The 20,816-nt window shown below is 42.6% G+C and overlaps 1 protein-coding gene across 6 annotated transcripts in view; it reads right to left on the bottom strand.

The window, feature by feature from the left end:
• The window catches only part of Mbp (myelin basic protein), a 121,706-nt gene that overhangs the window by 58,310 nt on the left and 42,580 nt on the right, over positions 1-20,816 (bottom strand). For all 6 annotated transcript variants that reach the window (XM_013078552.3, XM_087191013.1, XM_004861931.4 and 3 more), the window contains exon 3: positions 12,898-12,985. In XM_013078552.3, coding sequence (XP_012934006.1) covers positions 12,898-12,985 — 88 coding nt within the window. The remainder of the gene's footprint in view (positions 1-12,897; positions 12,986-20,816) is intronic.

Here is a 20,816-nt window from a genome sequence, read left to right as displayed (position 1 = left end):
TGTACAGCATCTCCAAAGCTCACCCAGGTCCTTTTTCTACTACGGCCCAAACCTCCTTCCAGGACAGGAAGAGGTAGCTTCTGGATATAAGGGGTGAGGATAAAAGGGGTGAGGCTTTGTTTTACTGCACATGGTGTTGTGACCTTTGGGAGGCAGAAAAGCAATCTCTACAGCCATGATAGGTCACAGGTCTCCATTTCTTAACTACCTGCAAGCCTCACAGGACAGATTAGAAAACCTACAATCAAAGGGGACTTCTACCCCTGGGAAATAAACAATGGAGGGGTAGACATACAAATGAAAGCTCAAATAACAATCTTTGCCCTGTGGGACTAAACAAAGCAGATAAAATAGAAATAACCACTGCTGGGCATGTGCCCGAGGGAACCCAAATCCCGAACCCACGTGAAGCCCTGAACACCAAGGCTCACAGCAGTCTGAGTGGAAACTCTCCAATGTCCATAACCTGATGGCCAGTTGGACAAACTGTGGCATATCCACACAATAGCATGTTGTCCAACAGTAAAAAGGAACAAAGTGCCAACACATGCTGCAGCATGGATAAGCCAGTTACAAAAGATCACATCTCTTACTGAGACCATTTACATGAACTATCCAGAGGGAAAGCCCAAAGGCGCAGAAAGTAGCTCTGCAGTTGCCGCACACCATAGGTGTGTGTGGGGAAGGAGGATGGATACCAGTGAGTGCAAGTGTTCTTTGTGGGGTGATGAAAATGCTCTAAAATACACTATGATGACTGCACAGCTCTGTGCATACATTAAAACCCATTAATTAGTACACATAAATGGGCAAACTGGTATATGAATTGTATCTCAATAAAGCTGTTAAAAAAAAAGCAGTTAGCGAAATTTCCATTTTATCCTTCCGTCGCTTCAATACAACTTTTCAACAGGATATAAATCAACACAAAAGAGGTATGCTCAGTCATATCTTAATGTAGCTGGAAAAACCACAGATATATTTAATATGTAACTCCAAATGCCTTAATCAAATTAACAAATGATTATGCAGCTATCGGGACATATCATTGAATAACATGTGTGCTACCCAATAAAGGAATCAGAACTATTCATCTTCAGAGAAAAGTTCTGTGCAGAAATCACAGAACTATGATCACAGTACTATCAAAAACCATGTTATATTACTGTCAAAAAACAACCCCAAGTCTAGAAATCTAGTACACTTCAGAAACGTGACCATAAGCAATACCAGTAATGAACAGGTCAATCATTAGTTGTAGAATGAAAGATTCAAGGGCACTGGGCCTCTCTTGGCTCTTCTCCTTTGAACCCCTTTGCACCTGCCCCTGGAAGTGTTCTCCTTGCACACAGGCGGGGAGAAGCTGCTTCCTGTTTGCTGGTTGAGTGCCTTGGGCTTCCAGCAGCAATGCAGATCTGAGGATTACTCAGAGGTCTCAAAAAAGCAGGAACACTGTCCTGGGTAATGGCTTATCATTCATGATTGGAGAGGTGGGGGCAGAACAAAGGGGCCCTTCTGAAATGAGCAAGGGAAAGAGGAAGATAGAGTTGAGATCTGAAGCTAGGTAAAAGGATATCTCTGTGAGGGCAGAGATATTTTATTTACTGCTGCAACCAGGCACTGAGAACAATGCCTGCTGAGAAGACATTGCTCTGTAAGTATTTGCAGAAGGAGTACAGTTTGTTTCAAAATGAAAAGAAATCTTTGTTCAATGTATAGTGAAGATGAAATCTGTCTGTGAAGGCATGCACCACAGCTGGGTCTCTTTCCCACCCTAATAAAGAAAAGGCTAGTTTCTTTTCAAATTCCTGCAAGTTTAGAATAAAAGCTATCAGAGGTGGTTCAAATGGACCAGAAGATGTGCCTGGTCGGTGAAGAGAATATTTGCTCCTTTGAAGATGTTATGCTCAAATTTGTTACTAGAAAAGGAAAAAGTGCCTATCTTTATGGACCGTTATTTTTGGTCACATGTAGATTTATTTCAGGCATTCATCATTGGGTAACTAGTGACCATTTTAAACTCCCCAAAGTGTACTTCAGAAGTTACAAGTACTGTTTAATTTTGGACTAAGTATAGTTTGTCATCCTGATGTTCTTAGAAAAATAACTACCAGGAACAACAAAAATTACAGGTTCTCTTTGAGCAATACAATTCCTATATTCCTGTCCACATCGTGACTTCAAGAAGTTACATGTCTACCTATCATGACGGTCCCACGGAAACATTTCCAAACTCATGATGACTGACTCACCGAGATGCTGAGACATTTGACAAAGGAAACGGCTGTCCTGACTTTAGTACCTTGTTGAAGAGAGAAGCAGTTGCAAAAACAAGATTTGGAAGCTGTGACTATTTTAAGTCATCTTTGAAGATAACCTTCTGAAAGACTATTTGTATTGTAAACAGGATACAAAATCCCCTACTTCACCCAGGTGAAGCCTGCAGCATCCACAGCTTAGTTCGCTGCTCACACAGAGGTGACTACTGAAGAAGTGTTGCATAGGCTGTCTTAGCTTTTGAAGAATCTGTGCCAGTTTTGTTAGGTATTCAAACAGCATTCTGTTTATGAGTCAAACACACTGATATTCCAAGCATGTAAGCTTTAAAAGGATATCCAGGGGGCCGTGGAACCTTGAACATGCAGTGCCTCTATGATCACTCACACGGTTTTCCTCCACATGTTTGAAGTCAAGGTCGAGATGTTCACTATGAACTCCTGAGTTCCCCTCCATGGGCACCCCACTTCTGACCTTCCTGTCAGCCCATCTGGGCTGTGAGACAGCAGCCTAGACCTCATGGCTCGTCCCCTTCCTGTGCACGCTGGCATTTGTTCCTTTAATGTGACTTTAACTAAAGTGAGTGACAATGACCTCGAGGATTTGACAGCATCCCCTGAAACAATCAGGTAGATCACTCTGTCCTAGAACAAAGAGCACTGGTATCCGCTGTTTGGGGGGAGAAATGAGGTAATCTCTATGGTTATGCAGTGTGAATATTCTTTCTAAGCACTACAAAATGAAATATTCTTCCCCACCAAGCAAAGCCGCAAAAGATATCTTAATCTTACTGAAATCAGCAAAGGCCTCCACTCTTAGTTACAGGTAAATCACCTGAGAGGCCACGAAGGAGACTTCTTCCTGATGGCCACAGCTGTGGCTGAACTTCCTGGCCAATGACCAAAGCTCAACATCAATGTGACCTCCAGCTACTCCTGGGCAGAGGTGGCAGCCCCACAGCACAGCCTCTGACCCTCAAGTGCCAGGTCTCAGGTGGTGCTTGACAGTGGGCCAAGGTGCCACTGTGTGTGTGATGTGTGCCAAGCAAAGCACGTGAATGAGTGCATGAGTGTGAGTTTGTGAGGGTGAATGAGTGTGCAAGTGTATGAGATGTAAAATGTGAGGGGCCAGGGATTTAGCTCAGTGGTGCTGCCGCCTGCCTTTCAAGCACAAGGTCCTGAGTTCGATCCCTGGTACAAAAAAAAAAAAAAAGTGAGTGTGTAACAAGTCCCACTTCACTGGAACAGGAGCTGCATTTACTTTCAGAAAGACGGGCAAAATTTTCACTAGTAAGTTTTCCTTAGAGCACAAAAAAGCATTTTAGGAGTGTTACATCAATACCATGAAGCAACTGTCACGGACTTCCAGAGAAATCCCTGCTACCGTTGTCTCCCCAGCTATGACAAACTATTCCAGTATCAAGTTCCAGACATGTGGACCACTGGTTATATTTGCCCCTAACATAGTCAGTTGTTAATGAAGATTCCAGGAAAAAAAAAAAGAAACATAAAGCAATTTCCATAAAAAGTTTCAGCTTGGGTAAACTTTAAATACAACAAAATAAATAAAATTCATGAAGTTAGGCAGACTCTTTACTGGTAAAGAGGAAGAAAAACCCCTGAAATTCCACCTTAGGTAAATTTTTTTAAATTTAGAAATAATTATATTCTAATCTTAACTAAAAGTGACCAGTAATCAAGAAATCAACCTAGCAATATATTCCAAATTTAACGTGCCTAAGGCACAACAGGTTACTTAAGAGTTCACTTGCTGATAAGTGATATGGAAATCTGTAACTTGCCTTTCCCATATAATGATAAAATTAAGTCTTGTAAAGCCTGGCATGATGGTGCATGCCTGTAATCCCAGCATCCTGGAAGCTGAGTCAGGAGGAGCATGAGTTTGAGCCCAGTCTGGTGACTTAGTGAGATCCTATTTCAAAAGTAAAAAAGGGCTGAGGATGTGGCTCAGTGCAAAGGTTCTGGGATCAACCCCTAGCACTGCAACAACGGCAAAAACAAATCATGTCTTCAGAAACACTTTATAGTCTACTGTAAAATTCCATATCCCACCACTGTCACAGTCCCATGAGTTAACAGTCAATGGGAGGTCACCTTCCAGGTGGACCCAGCACACTCTAGGTCTCTGGACTTTGCTCTTCAGGGATGGGGTTTGGGGTCCAGAGGCCACAGCAGCAGGTGGGGCGTGAGGTACGGAGCCCTGCAGAGGGCTGGACCACGCAATTCCATAGTTACTGAGTGGAAGGAATGGTCTCCAGGGCTCTTGGACGTGTGAACAGATAGTTAGGAATAATAAGCACTAACAACTTTCCTGATACATCAAATGTAACACTTTCCAAGGAGAAAAGAAAAGTGAGAATTAATTTGGAAGCAGGAAGTGGCAATCGGGGAGTGATGGGCTTTGGACTGAGGGGCTGGATGTGAGCCGGGAGCATTTGGCCTGCAGCGTTGCCAAGTCCGAGTATGACAGAGTGTTTATTTTCCTTTTCAGTGACTCACTTCTTTAATTGACAGAATGCTGATGCACTCCTGGCAGAAGTGAGGCCCACTCATGGCTTCACTGGAGGAAGCAGGGATGCCCTGGCTCACTGGAGTAAATGGGGGAAAAGGCATCTTAACATCTTCCAGCTACTCCCGGAATGCGACAGGGAGAGGTAGAACCATTAGCTGGTACATGTGTGTTTTCTGCCTCACTGGCAATGTGCCCTCTAAGAGCGAGTCTTCTTCATGTGCCAACCCACAGACTAGTTCTTGGTCCTAGAGGAGTGAGGATCGCTCCACCTCATGCTGCAGTTCCCAAGTCCCAGGGACAAATTCAGGCTGGGTGGGGGTCGAAATCAGAAACCCTGACTCTTACTGGAGGAGACCAAATGGAAATGCTTTCACATTGGGATCAGACACAGTGGGCTTAAAGAACCAAGGGCATCATGGTGGATAAGGTAAGAGGTTCCCAGATGAGCCCCATAAGCAAGGAAGACTGCATCTCTGGGCCTCAGGCTGGGACACACTGTTGTCCCACTGGCCAAAACCCATCGCATCTGCTATTTGTGCCATTGTGCCATTTGTATTCCCTCTTTGTTCCAGAGACCTTTTAGCTGTCCTATTGTGGCTCTGCTGACCCTAAGTGACTCTCAGTGGCAGTTTGCTGTATTTCTGAAGGCCAGGCTCTGTCAGAAGCGAGTGCCGGAGGAGCCCACCTTTAGGCCCATGCAGCAGTGACTGCCAGCATGACCTCTGACTACACAGCCCTTGTGTGCTCTACAGAGCTGCTCACCAGTGCCCTGGGAGTCAGCCATTTCCAGGCTTTTCACATTTCCAGAGAAGCTGTGATTCTAAACTCGCAAATGTCCAATTTTTAAGTGTCACCAAAATCAAAAGAAGAAACCCTTCGCTACTCAGACATAGCAAAACCCACCTGAGGGTCAATCACAGCTGTAGTTACCAAGCTTGCAGTCCAAATGGAAACGTGCGGATGAGAGGTGGATGTTCATCCTGTGTTAGTCAACTTTCCACCACTGTGACACAACATCTGAGATAAACAACTTACAGGAGGAAAGAGTTATTTTGGCTGAAGGTTTCAGGAGGTTTGGGCCATGGTCAGCTGGCTTCATTGCTGTGGCCTGCAGTGAGGCAGAAACATCATGGCAGAAGGGTGTGGCAGAGGAAAGCTGCTCACTTCATGGCAGTTGGGAAGCAGAGAGGGAAAGAGCCAGAGAGGAAGAGACCAGAAAGCAGATATTATTCCATAAGATCATGTCCCCAGGACCTATTCCTTTCAACTGGATTCTCACTTCCTGTTTCCATTACCTCCCTGTCAAATTATTATCTCCTCAGTGCATTAATCCACTCAATAGTTAGTCTTCATGATCCAATCACTTTCCAAAAAGCCTATCAACCGGCAGCCAAGCCTTTAGAACACGCATCTGGGGGAGTGTTTGAAGTATAAACCATATCACACCTTTTAGGAAGGGTACGGTGCTCCGTACAAACTGGGGAAAACATTTCGGCCATTGCACTCACTGTGACTAACAGTCTTATAGAAATAAGAGATGGCGAAAACCTCGCATCCCAGTAGTACTAACTGTAGCATGGTTTGTACCTAAGTGAAAAGCAGTGGAGGAATGGTGATACCCCTGACAGTTTACCAATCATATGGATTAATAAGTAACTCTTAAAAAGGAGAGCTGCTCACAACCTAGGAAAAAGTTAGTGGTGGAAAAGATCAGAATACAAAACTGAAAAAGGGACAAAGTTATGTTAGGTAGCAGAGTTAACCTTTAATCTGTCAATTAATATAAATTTCATTATTTAATTAATTTTAATTAATTCAATTTAACGTATGTATAAGACTATAAATAAATACAATGATATTTTTATTTTAAAAATCAGAGGGGGAAAATCAGGAGTAAAACAATCCCAAGATGTGGACTGCATGTGTGGATTTGGGCACTGGGCATGCCCACTTGGGTGCTAAGTCCTCTTCTGAGTAGTCCATTCGAAATAACAGGTGCTTGCCTGTGGCAGACACGAGAGCCCTGTGTGGAACAGGCTACAGGATACCACCTTCAAGGAATTGGCATTCGTGAAAGGAAAAAGATATAAATACAAATGCAATTAAACGGTTCTCGTTAAGGAAACAAGATTGGGTGTCAGGATAGGTTAGGTGGTGTGTGGGTGGGGGCAACTTTGGGGGAACCCATACCAGTGGGCTCTCAGGAAGGGTGCTGGGCACATCTGAATACCACTGGCACTGCCACTCTCTGGACCGAGAGGGCTTTTCTCTGGTCTTGCTCTCTGAGTGCTTAACATCTTTCTTCACTGGAAAGACAAACTAGCACCAACATATCAGTGGCATGGGATACTTGTCAGGGTGAAATCCCCACCGCATCCAGCCTGACTCAGCCTTGCCTTGTCTTTGACAAGACTGATTTCTCTCTACTGTGGCTTCCCTTGAGCTTTCATTTATCTTCCTGTCAAGGCTTCGTCACTCACTTAAGACACATCTTTCTACACCACAGCTGTCCATGTTACAGCCTCAGGGCACTAACCCAGCACTCGAAAAAAAGTGAAAGGGAAAAATGTGCTTCTTCCATGTCTTTCATGTTATCCCACAGTGCCAACTCTCCAGGTGGACCCCCTTCCGTTTTCCTATTTTGTTTTCTCTTCCCTCTTCTCCCCTCTGGCCTCATCCCTAGAACATTGCATGATTCATTCAAGGTGTGCAAAAATGAATAAATGAGTGAATGGTGAAAATTTAATGAATCTGTACTAACAATGAATTGAGACATGTCTATGCTACATTAAGCCATATTCGTAGCATCCTAATAAATTCTGCCATTTAGTTGGGATATCCTGCATGCTGAGGATGAATGTAGGGTCAGTGCTAAATGCTACTTAGCACACACCTGGCAAATAAATGGGAACACTTATCCCTGGGTATTATGAGTACGGCTGAGAGTAGCAGAAAGGTCAAGGTGCCCTGTAAAGCAGCAGGTCTGTTCTTCCACTGAGCCCTGGCAACCATGCTTGGATATGAGTAGACAACCTGATTAATGGAGGGAAAAACAGGCAGAGAGAGAGATAAAACTGCACACCCCGATATAGGTGAGCTGAGGGCTGAGCCAATGCTCAAACCCCTCTGTCCCCAAACAGATTCTCTTACCCCTTTTCTGTTATCAGCTGCTCATCACAGTGGGATGGGATGGGCCACAATAGCCAGAACACCAAATGCCGGTCTCCTGGGCCCATTCCAGAGGGGGACCTGGGCTCTCTGTGCCACCAGACACCTTTCAAAGTCTTGGTTCAGGAAAGGACATTGGTTACTTCCACTTCTGTCTGTGGTCACATTGTCTCAATGTTCTCTGTGGGAGACTGTGCTGTTTATTACAATAAACAGTGATAGGAAATGAACTGCTGCATTTGCTACAAAATACTTTGAGGTCACTGACTGTTATGTGACTCATCATCTCTGGCAAAAACCTAAACAGGAACTAAATCTTACAATTTATGAAGCTCAGCTTTACATCCTTTGCAGCGTGTACAAACTGTAATCACAGATGATGTTCACGGTATTAATACTGAGGGGGTGGGGGGACAGGGGTGTTTTCTCCATACACACATGTGACCCCTACTCATATATAAGGAAGCCAAGACAGAAAGATGGGGGAATGGCCAGCAATCACACAGCAAGCAGGTGGTGGAGCTGTACCACTCCCCAAGTAAAATGAGACCTCCCTTTTCACACCCAGGCACCCGGAAGTTCACAGTTCAAGGTGAAGTTCCTCTACAGCAGTTGACATACTCCTGGTGTTTCTGTACTTGATCTAGACTTCCCAATCTCACTTACATCTTAGTGTTTCCAGTGTGTCTTCATATTGGAAGCTCACTTGAGCTGTGACATGCAGAGAGATACATACATATCCTGAAATGCTTCTTGGAAGAATGCTGTCTTTGCTCCAAGGTAAACATACATATTCTATCTCCATAGTCTGAGAATGAGCTAGTGAGTGTCCTCCAATGACTTTTACAGGGATTTTATTTTGTCCTTTGGAGCAATTGCCTTAGCCACATGAAGTACTAGGGACAGGAGCAGGAAGGCAATACTTCCTGACTAAGCCACTTGTCCAGCTGAAGGGGCTTACGCGGAACTGGAGGAGCACCCAGCCTTTCAGCTGTGGCTTTTGCAACTTTTGACCTATCTGGAAGGTACAGGCATTCCCACAGAGCAGTGGTGCCCTCTGTTGGTGGCTCCTCTGCATTGTGAATGTATATTATGGAGAATTAAGACTTCTCACACTTCTATAGGTGAACTGCTTTTGCTGTAGCATCATGATTAGAGACCTCTGGAGGGAGCCAGGTAGGATACTGCTGCTTTCCTTCCTGCACAGTCTTCAGATGACAAGGGTGGTATGTGCAATGCAGTGCATATGTGGCCTGATGCAAATGACCTAGTTCCCCAAAGCTTGGACAACGTGTGGTTCTCCAGGTTGCTGGGCATGTCTCCTCCCTCCCTTGTAACCAGGCAAACAGTCCTCAGGTGTGACTACATCAATGCTAGAGGAAAAGTACAGAGATTCACCCAGTGCTCCACAGAATTAGGCTTAGACCTAATGCAATCCTTCAGTGGGATTTTTACCAGCAAATATGAAGTTTGTAAGACTTGTCTGTGCACCCCTAAGTAAATGATTGGCTCTGGCTCCAAATGGACATGGAGGAAGACTGTTGGATTTTGGTTGTCCTGTTGTAGCTCTGAGCATTCAGGTGTGAGCTACAACTTGGTAAAGGTGTGCTGAGTCTGTCCCCGGCTGCAGACTTCTCTTTGACTCCCTAATCCAGCCCTCAACGGGGGACACACTCACAGCTGAAAGACTGGAGTTTTCTGACACCCACAGAGATTTTGGGTGTGTGCGTCCTGCAGTAATTTGTTAGTTAAGCGATAATGCCTTTCTCAACCTTTGGCCCATTCTTCTGACTCTGGGATGAAATGGTCACCAAGATCTTAAATATGACCAGGACATGGCTGCTGCTGATTCACGCAGTCACAGAAAGTCAAGAAGGCATGTTCTGTGTCCTCATTAGGAGCTTGCTATCTAGACAAGGAAGGACCATCTGTGAAGTGGGAGGGGCCAGCTGTTCTCATCTGGGGCCACCATACACTAAACATTATCGTTTAAAAAGAATTCTCATCTATATCCTATCCTCTAAGAGAATATTGTCAAGATTAATAGCCAAGCTCAGGGGAGCTTTGTTTTCCTCGCCATCTCGCACCCTTAGACTGGAGTGTCTAATGGTTACAGGGATGGGCTAGGAAGAGGAGAGTATCAGGTTCAAGGGCAGAAGCCAGCAGCTCACCAGCCTCTCAGGTCCGCATTACTTGGGATTGTTGAACAGGCCTGAGGTTCTGAGGCCTCCCCGAGCCCAGCTCAGGCAGCTGAGGACATGGGTGGGCTGTGTACTCCTCACAAGCCCCTGCACTGCAACTCACTTGGAAGCAGGTGGCAACTGTGCACACCATGAAGGTGACTCAGATCACTCAGGAGCCGCGGCGCATCGCTCATTCCACAGACATACACATCTCTCCACTGTGCACCCAGTAAGCAATAGCAGCAGCTGGCACTCTCCCTGGAAACACACATTGCAGGGACAGAAGCATCCGCAACCATAGATGGCAATGCTTCAAGTTGAATATTTAATTGGAAAGGTTAAAGAGGGCTGCCTGTGAAAGAGCGTCTGGAATTATAACATCTCCAGCATGCAAAGAAGAGGTCCAGAGGCTTTTTAAAATTTGAGACATGGTCTCGCTATGTAGTTCAGGCTGGCCTTGAACTCACCATGTAGCCCAGGCTGACTTCAAACCTGTGGTGATGCTGCTGTCTCAGCCTCCCTAGTGCTGGGATTACAGCCACGCATTACTGTGCCCAGCTTTCCAGAGGACTTTTGTGCTACCAGTATATGGTACATGTGTTATTCATGTGCATATATCGTGTGAGCGAGTGTGTGTGTGTGTGTGTGTGTGTGTGTAAGATGGTAACAAAATGGTCATCATTATTACAAATAATCCTAAGAGAAACTAATAAAGATGATGTTTGCTTAAAAAAATAAAACCTAAAACTGGACTTCAAGTCTCTCTGTACATATCAGGTCCATGTGTGTACAGTAGTTGGAATATCTGAGTACACTGACCATCTAAGGAGACTCTACTATTTTACAGCTTTATTGGTGGGCTGACTCTTAACACTGTAAAGAGTTTTATTTCAACACATTGATCGTGCCCCTCCATGGATCCTCAATAACTTGCTATGGCTCTCTGGCACCATACAACTGTTTTCTACCCCTTCCTCTGCCACTGTGAGAAACAGGCTTTGTCTTTTCTGTCCAAGCACAAGGCCAGGAAAGGGAGGGGGCATAAGGGGAAGGGAAGGAATGGGAGAAAATAAAAATTATTAAATAATTTTTTAAAAAAGAAAAAAAAAGCACAAGGCCAAAGCAACTCCATTTTGGATTTAAATGACCTGGCCATCTACTCACTACCTACCTGCTCTGTTAATATCCTGTACTCCAAGAAGCGGTGACCATGTACTTTTTACCAGAACACAACTGTTTTCCAGGATAAGAACCAAGGACTTTCCATTCCAAATCACAGGTCCCCTTTCCCTGACTTATCAGCGACACCCTCTTCTTTGTGGCACTCGAATTAGTCAGCTGCAACAGACTGAATTCAGCCAATGAATTTAAAGGATAGCTGCTTCTCTTGTGTTAAGGGTAAAAGGGGCAACCCTCATTTGTCCTGCCTGCCTGCTACCTCATGCCTGCACCCTTCTGCAGAAGAAAAAAAAAGCCTCATCAAGATTTCTTGGTGCCCGAGTGATTTATTATTTGTACCAACAAACTGATCTGGGGGCTTATTTTCAACACCACTAAGGAACGAAAACCCCAGTCCATGAAGCCAGTAGACTATGTGCAGGAAGGTCCTAAGAAAATCCCTACAAAAATGGATATAAAGCACTGGAAATCAGAGTGCTCCTCCTCTTTACACTTGCCTGTGTTGCAAGCATTAAATGAATCCTCATTGTTTTCAGTCTCTGAGCTTTTGGGTTATGCTTTTTTCACAGTAGAAGACATTGAAAAGTGGACAGTAATGCATTTGTGTGTTTGTGTAAAAAGAACAGAAGTACAGAAAAGAAGGGACTTAGAAAAAGAACAAGTTAATCAGGAACAACATAAACAAACAAAAAAATTGATTGTCTTGATTAATGAATGAGGTGTAAAGAAAGACTTTTGTATAAATAAGTATAGGCCAGGCAGAGAAATACAGCCAGGAAGGTGTGGGCCTTGAGTGTCTGAACCCTATAGGCTGGGTGGTCCAGGATAGATGAACAGTTCGTTTAGTAGCCAAGAACTCTCCTCCTTTCCTTAGGTAGACAGCGGCCTCAGGATCTGAGCACTGGAGAAAAGAAGAATGATGCACACAAAATAGATCTGCTGTTGGTTTCTGTGACTGGATTCAGTGTCATGGCGGAAAAATGGATTCAATTGCTTTTACATACAAATCAGATAAGAACACACATTCATTTTTGGTGGAAGCAGGGCAAGGAGGACTATGTATATGTAAAGGTAATGTATATTCACTGAAGGAATAGGGAAATGTAAGTTGTACAGAACACAGTGACTTCCCCACTCCTCTGAGTCACTGTCTGCAGTTAGGGTAAACACCAGAGTAACAAAGCTTTGGAAATTTTGCTTCTTCATCAGCTATTTTTATGGCATTCTCAGGTTTTCTACTGCCCTCTTACAAATGGATAAATACAGGATGAGAGAAAGACCAGACCGGAAGGAGAAACTGGGAAGCTTTGGGGATTTACATTACAAGAGGGCAAACAAAACAAAAATAAAAGCAGTAACAAAATGAGGGCGTTCACAGGTGGCAAGGGGACTTCCAGAAGGTGAGGAAGGAGATCTGTTCCCCGCCTCTACAGTTTCTTAATAAGGAGAACAGACCCATGGATCACCCACTCAACTGAGAGACTAAAAGCTTCCCACAAGAATGTGTGTGGACACAACTGTTGTGTGAAAGCACATTTTCTGGTTCCATATTACATACCAAACACGTCATTGTCTTCTGAGGTTGTCTGTGAAAGTCCACCAAGGTTCCTCTTCATTTCAGATCCTCTTCTGTTAGTTTCGCCATTCTAGAAAAATACAGCAAAACCCCTTCTTCAGATACAGTTTTAGCAACCCAGTTATTGTTTCTCTCTTACACATTTTAAAAAATCAGATGATCACATTCTCACATCTGTCCTCAAAGAGGAAACGGAGTTTTAGTTCAAGGGTAGATTCTGTGCAGGGGATTCTGAATTCTGGCTTGTTTTCTCTGTCTCCGCCCTGAAACCTTCTCACTGTCCATTTGAACATTTTCAAAAAAGGAAACAGAATCAGCTTGGATAAAATAAATTAGCTGAGCATTAATTGATCAGTCTAAAATATGCCCATGTGGTCACTTTTGGATGACAAGTAACATCTGGGGCAGAACTGACACAGACACAGCTTTCTTGAATTCCATCTCTGGCAAACTGGAAGCCAGTCAGGACCGACTGGGGACAGAAAACAGCACTGACCATCCAGGAGCACCTGAGTTCCTATGAGTTGGGGGAACAGCTTGCTATTGGGGCCGTACCCCGGCCATGTGCCCTGTGTGCCTTTGGGAATCTGTGCCCTTGGAGCAGCTGTTTTTTACCTCTCCTCTGGGCCTTCCATCTGCTGATGTCTGGGACCTGGATGGCCACATGAATCTGAGTTTTAATTTTGGGTTTAAAATTTCCAATGCATAGTTTAATTAGGAGTACAGAGAGCAGAAATAGTTCCATTTCCTTACATTTGTGGAATCAATTGTACTTGATTACTGAATTATGTCATACTTGCACACAATCTCAAATCCAGAACAGTCTGGCAGGGGTGCAGCAACCACATCCTGTTCCCCCTTGAGCTTCTGGGCCGAACTTTCCCCTCTGGGGCATCAGCCTTTCCAGCTCCTTTTGGGTTCCTTGCACCTGATCTGTGCATAACCATCAATGGTATCCTCTCTCCTTTCTGTCTCTTTTCACAAATGGCCTCACACTCTGGATGCTGCTCTGCTTCCTGCCCTTGCCAAGGAAGGAGCAATCCCAGGGGTACCTTCATGTCGGCATGGAGCTGTCTCCTTGACCTATGTCTACATGGGCGCCAGTGTTCATGCCACTTTGCAGACCCAGCCAGGCTCCGCTGATGACTATTCAGCTTGTTTGTATGTGGTTTTTCAATTATAACCAGTGCTGTCCTAATTCCTATGAATTCCTCATAATCCTCCAGGAGTAGAGTGAGTCAAGGTGGAGCCTTTTCCAGATGCAATTGAGCACCTCCGGACTGCTGTGTGGTTATCTCCAGCCGCAGAGGGGCCGCTTCTCTATCGCGTGGCTCCCTCAGCTTGTTAATCTGGCCCTGCAATTACTTTATGCCACTGAATTCCAACCTCTAATTTCTTTTTTAAAATTAATTTTATTGGTACATTTTAGGTACAATATAATGACATCATTATAAATCACTGGAAATGTGCACCTTTACATAATCTCTCTTGGTTCTTACTTTTTCCCCATTCCCCTGCCCTCCCTATTTACAAAGGCTTTATTTCCATTTTTCCATTTTCTCATATTAATTCCATTCCCTTCTTTATTATCCCCTAACCCTCCCACTTCCCCTTCCCCTTTGTCCCTTTTCTCCCTATTTCACATTATCTATTATACCTTTCAGTCCTTATTTACACTTTCAGTTTCTCACACTAGAGAAACTATTCGGTATTTACACGTGTGTCCTATTTATTTCACTTAAGACTATCACCTCAATCTGCATCCATTTAGCTATAAATGTCCTAATTTCTCATTTTTTATGGCTGAGTAGTACTCCATTTTATTAAAAAAACCACATTTTCTTTATCCAGTCTCCAGTTGATGGGCAATTGGGCTGCTTCCAAGTTTTAGCTATTAAAAACTGTGCTGCTACGAACATGGGTGCACATATATCACTGTGGTATGATTCTTTTAATTCTTTGGGAAGACACCCAGCAGTGGAATAGCAGGATCAAATGGGACTTCCAGTCCTAGTTCTTTGAGGTATCTCCATACTGATTTCCACAGTGGTTGCACCAGTCCACACTCCCACCAGCAGTGGAGCAGGGTTCCTCTTTCCCCACAGCCCTGCCAACATTTGTCATTGGTTAATTTCCTGATGGCAGCCATTCTTTCTGGGGTGAGGTAGAATCTCAGTGTTGTTTTCATTTGCATCTCTCGAGTGACCAGTGATGTCAGACATATTTTCATACGTTTATTTGCTACTTCTACTTCTTTGTTTGAGAAATGTCTGTTCATTTCAGATGCCCATTTTTGGATTGGGTCTTTAAATATGGGAGGTCTGATTTCTTAAAATTCTTTATAGATTCAAGATAGTAGACCTTTGTCTGAGGAACAGCTGGTGAAATTTTTTTCCCCACATCATAGGTTGACTCTTCACACTGCTGGTGGTTTCTCTTGCTGTGCAGAAGCTTTTTAGTAAGAAGAGATCCAGGGCTGGAGATTTAGCTCAGAGGTTCCAGCACCTGCCTCGCAAGCGCAAGGTCCTGAGTTCGATCCCCGGTACCAAAAAAAAAAAAAAAAAAAAAAAAAGTAAGAAGAGATCCCACTTGTTGATTATTTGTGCTAGTTCACAGGCAACTGAGGTTATGTTCATAAAATTTTTTCCTACACCAATGTCTTCAAGAGTTCTACCTAACCTCTGTTCCAGCTGGTTCAGCGTTTGTTTAAATATTTAGATCTTTAATCCATTTCAATTTTAGTTTAGTGCATGGTGAGAGATATAGGGCTAGTTTTAATCTTCAGTGAGTTGAAACCCAGTTTTTCCAGCACCATTTATTAAAGAGGCTATCTTTCCTCCAGTGAGGGTGTTTGGCTCCTTTGTCGAAGATAAGGTGGCTGAGTGTGTCTGGAGTTGTTTCTGCATCTTCTAATCTGTTCCACTGGTCCTCAGATCTGTTTCTTTGCTAGTACCATGCTGTTTTTAATCATTGCAGCTTTGTAGTATAGTTTCAAGTTGGGGATTGTGATACCCCCTGCCATGTCTCTGTTGCCTAGAATTGCTTTCACTATTCTGGGTCTCTTCTTGTTCCAAATGAATTTTTGCATTGTTTTCTCAAGGTCCATGAAGTATGCGGCTGGAATTTCAATTGGGATTGCATTGAATCTATATAGTAGTTTTGGAACTATGGCCATTTTCACTATGTTGATCCTTCCTACCTAGGAGCAAGGGATGTCTTTTCATTTTCTGATAATGTCTTCAATCTCTCTTTTCAGAGTGCTATAGTTTTCAGAGAAGAGGTCTTTGATTTCTTTTGTTAGGTTGATTCCTAGGTATTTCAGTTTTCTAGATGCTATTGTGAAAGGAATTGTTTGCCCTACTTCTCTCTCAGTGAGTCTGTTGTTCGTGTAGAGGAAAGCTATTGATTTTTGTGTGTTGACCTTGTATCCAGCTACTCTACTGAATTTGGTTATTAAGTCTAGAAGACTTTTGGTGGAGTTCTTAGGGTCTTGTATATAGAGTATCAAGTGATCTGCAAATAATGACAATCTGACTTCTTCATTTCCTATTTTTATTCCTTTTATTTCTTTCTCTTGTCTAATTGCTTTGGCTAATGTTTCCAAAACTATACTGAACAGAAGTGGTGATAGTGGACATCCTTGTCTTGTGATCTTAGTGTGAAGGATTTCACTTTTTGACCACTTAGTATGATATTGGCTATTGGTTTTTCATACATGGCTTTTATTAGATTGAGGTAGAGACCATCTATTCCAGTTTTTTGTAGGGTTTTTATCATAAATGTGTGTTGGATTTTGTTGGATGCTTTTTTTGCATCTATTGAGATGATCATATGGTTTTTGTCCTTGGCTCTATTGATATAGTGTATTACATTGATTGATTTGCATACGTTGAACCATCCCTGCAATCCTGGGATGAATTCCACTTGGTCAGGGTGTATGATCTTCTTGATGATCTGTATTCTATTTGCCAGTATCTTATTAAGAATTTTTCCATCTATGTTCATTAGTGAGAATGGCCTATAGCTCTCTTTTTTGGTTGGGTCTTTGTCTGCTTTGGGGATCAAGGTGATGCTTGCTTCCAGGAATGAATTCAGGTGTACTGCTTCCCTTTCAATTTCACTGAAGAGTTTAAACAGTAGCGGCAGTAGTTCCTCTCTAAATGTCTTGTAGAATTCAGCAGTGAAGCCATCAGGACCCGGACTTTTCTTAGTTGCTAAGTTTTTAATTATGTTTTCAATTTCATTGATTGATATTGGGTTGTTTAGAATATTTAGGACTTCTTCGTTTAACTTTGGTAATTCATGGATTGTCTAGGAATCTGTCTATCTCTTCTGTGTTGTCCATCTTATTGGCGTATAGGTTCTGAAAGTAGGTATTGATAATCCTCTGGATTTCTGCTGGGTCTCTTGTAATTTCACCCTTTCATTCCTAATTGCATGGATTTGGGCCTTTCTTTTTTCTGATAAGGTTGGCTAAGGGTTTGGCAATTTTGTTGATTCTTTCGAAGAACCAACTCTTGGCTTCATTGATTTTTTGTATCGTTCTCTTAGTCTCCATTGCATTGATTTCTCCTCTGATCTTTATAATTTCCTCCCTAGTATGAACTTTGGGTTTGTCCTGCTCTTCTTTTTCTACAAGCCTGAGGTTCAGCATCAGGTTGTTTAATTGGACTCGCTCTGTCTTCCTAATATGAGTATCACTGCTGTGAATTTCCCTCGTAAGACTACTTTCATTGTGTCCCATAGATTCCAATATGTTGTACTGTCATGGTCATTTAATTGTAGGAACTGTCTGATTTCTTCTTTAATTTCCTCTGTGACCCATTGATTATTCAGAAGTGTGTTGTTCAATTTCCATGTGTTTATGAAACTCTTGCGGTTTCTTTTGCTACTGATCTCCAATTTCATTGCATTACGGTCTGATACAGGGAATAACTTCAATTACTTTGCACTTATTTAAGCATGTTCTATGAGTGAGTATGTGGTCTGTTTTGGAGAACGACCCACGTGCAGCTGAAAAGAATGTGTATTCTGATTTTGTGTGGTGGAACACTCTGTAAACATCAGTTAAGTTCATTTGTTCAAGAGTTTGATTGAATTCTAGTATTTCCTTGCTTTTTTTTTTGGTCTAGTTGATCTATTTGTGACAGTGGGGTATTGAGTCCCCCCCACTACTACTGTATTAGTGCTTATTTGATTTTTCATGTCTGTTAGTATTTGTTTCATATAGTTGGGCACACTAGTGTTTGGTGCATATATATTTATGATTGTCATCTCTTCCTGTTGGATTGTTCCCTTTACAAGGATGTAGTGTCCTTCTTTGTCTCTCTTAATCAGAGTTGGTTTCAAATCCACTTGATCTGCAAAGAGGATTGCTACTCCTGCTTTTTTTTGGGTTCCTGTCACATGGAGTATTGTTTTCCACCCTTTAACTTTCAGTCTATGAGTTTCTTTTTGAATTAAGTGTTTCTTGTATGCAGCATCTTGCTTCTTGACCCATTCTGCCAGTCTATTTCCTTTGTTTGGTGAACTGAGACCATTAACATTGATGGTTATAACTGATATGTATTGACTTATCACTGTCATGACTTTTTCTTTTTGTTGTGTTCTCCCCCTTTCCATTTAATTTCTTGTCATGCCAGATGGGTTCATCCTCCTCAGCTTCCTGGAGCTGTGACCCTCGTTGCTTTTTCCTAGGATATTGTCTAAAATTTTTTGGAGTGCTGGTTTGGTATTCATGAAGTTCCTAAGGTGCTCTTTGTCATGAAAGTATCTCATTTCTCCATCAATTTTGAAAGATAGTTTTGCAGGGTACATCAATCTGGGTTGGAGGCTGTTTTCCTTTAGGGCTTGAAATATGTCACTCCAAGCTCTTCTTGCCTTGATGGTTTGTGTTGAGAAGTCTGCTATGATTCTGATGGGTTTTCCTTTGTATGTGATTTGTTTCTTTTCTCTAAGTGCTTGTAGAATTTTGTTCTTCTGTTGGGTTTCTGGAATCCTAACTATTATATGCCTATGTGTAGATTTTATTTGATCAAGGCTAGTTGGAGTCCTATATGCCTCACTTATCTGTATGTCACTTTTTTCCCCCTGCTTGGGAAGTTTCCTGCCATCATTTCTGTGAACAGTTTTTTTATGTCATCTGCACTCTCCTGTTTCTTCATTAACTCTGATCCATCTTATGTTATTCTTCTTTGCATCATGTAGCAGCTGCTGGATTGATTTCTTGTGGTCCCTTATTATTGTAAAGCAATTTTTCTTTTCCTCGTCACTAACTGCAATCTTATCTTCTATATCTGAAATTCTATCCTCACATTGGTTCATTCTGCTGTGTAAGCTTTCAATGGAGTTTTTAAATCTCCTGGAAATCTGTTTGCATCTGTTTTATGGATTCCATTTGTTTCCTATGTTGGGATTCCATCATGTTCCTCAGATCCTCTATTTTTTTTTATCTGCGTCCTCTCTAGAGAAGTGAAGCCAGAGGCTTGGGGTTGGTATTTTTGGCTGGTGTTTTGGAGGCTGGGTGGGGTTGTGTCTGTGGGCAGTGGCAGTAAATCATCTGAAGCCAGTACATTTCCTGACTTTGGGACTCTCCCACCCCATCTCATCCCACATACAGGGCTTTCTGTAGTTTGAGTCAGGTGTGACACTTCCAGTGAAAATTGCCTTGACTAATTTGTGAACCCAAAGTGTGATTCAGACCTGTAGTGCTCAGTATGTGCACTCTGGTGCACACAGCACCACAGGGCACACAGAGAAGGTGCAGAGGGCACAGCACTCTGGATGTGCCATCCCACTGCACACAGGGCAGTTCATTCACACAAGGAAAGGCCTGGGGCCCGTGACTGCCACCAGGGAGGTGGAGGAGACCTGAGGCAAGGGCTTGCTGGCTCTTGGAGGCTCTGTGAGCAATGTGACAACACACTCTACGGGTTCCAGGGTACAATGTGTGTGAACCACCCCCACATCAACCATCTCACAAAAGCTAACTTTCTATGTGTGTGTTTAACCTACAATTCTACCTCAAGGTAGATGATGCTGGCATACTCTTGCTCATTTAGACACTGACAAGTATAAAAAACCAAAGTTACTAGCATTAAAGAAAAACATTCTATATACATGTTGTCTGCAGAACTGAGCAAGGAATCTTTCTTTTATTAGACAAAATTCAATTGTCCCCAAGGCCATTGGTATCTAGCTGGGTGTGGTGGATTGATTAATGGTCACCTTGTAATGCCCAGCTGAACTGAATCGGCGTGGTCTGGGCGTGGAGGATCCACCTGAAGACTGTTACCAATAGCAGTAAAAAGAGAACTGGAGTTGATTTCCAAAAATTGAGGGGAGAAGTGTTCCTTCTTTTTTCTGCTTTAAATGTTTGATATAATTCATCAGTTAAAATGTATACAAGCCTGTTGTTGTCATATAGGTAGGTTTTCAAGCTAGGAATATACTTTCTTTAATAGGTGCTATTCAAATTTTATATTTCCTCCAGAGTTAGTTTCATTAATTTGTCTTCCAAGGTACTTCTTAGAAGTTGTCAAATTTATTTCAAAACAGATTTTTGAAATATGCTTTCTATATCTTTTTAAATTCTGTAAAATCTGTGGTAATGTCTCCTAGGTCTTGATATTTTAATTTAAAAAATGTATAATTGATATTGTGTAATAGGAAGTAAAGGTCTAAAGGAGTAGGGAAAGTGGGAGGGGTAGGGGAATGGAAAGGGAAAAGAAAAAAATATGAGAAAAGGAAAAAAATGGAAACAAAATCTGTGCAAATAGGGAAGGGTGGAGGGGGTGAAGGGAGGGCAGGGGAAGGGGAAAAAAACATAAGAACCAAGATACTCATGTAATGGTACAAGATCCCAATGATGTATGTAAATGTATTTTATACCTAAAATGTAC

Source organism: Heterocephalus glaber, unplaced genomic scaffold (genome assembly GCF_053883595.1).
Source record: "Heterocephalus glaber isolate CG9 unplaced genomic scaffold, H.glaber_assembly_v1.0 deba00000331, whole genome shotgun sequence".
NCBI classification, from domain to species: Eukaryota; Metazoa; Chordata; class Mammalia; order Rodentia; family Bathyergidae; genus Heterocephalus; species Heterocephalus glaber.
The sequence above is the reverse complement of the archived record's forward strand: the minus strand, read 5'-3'. Positions and strand labels throughout refer to the sequence as shown.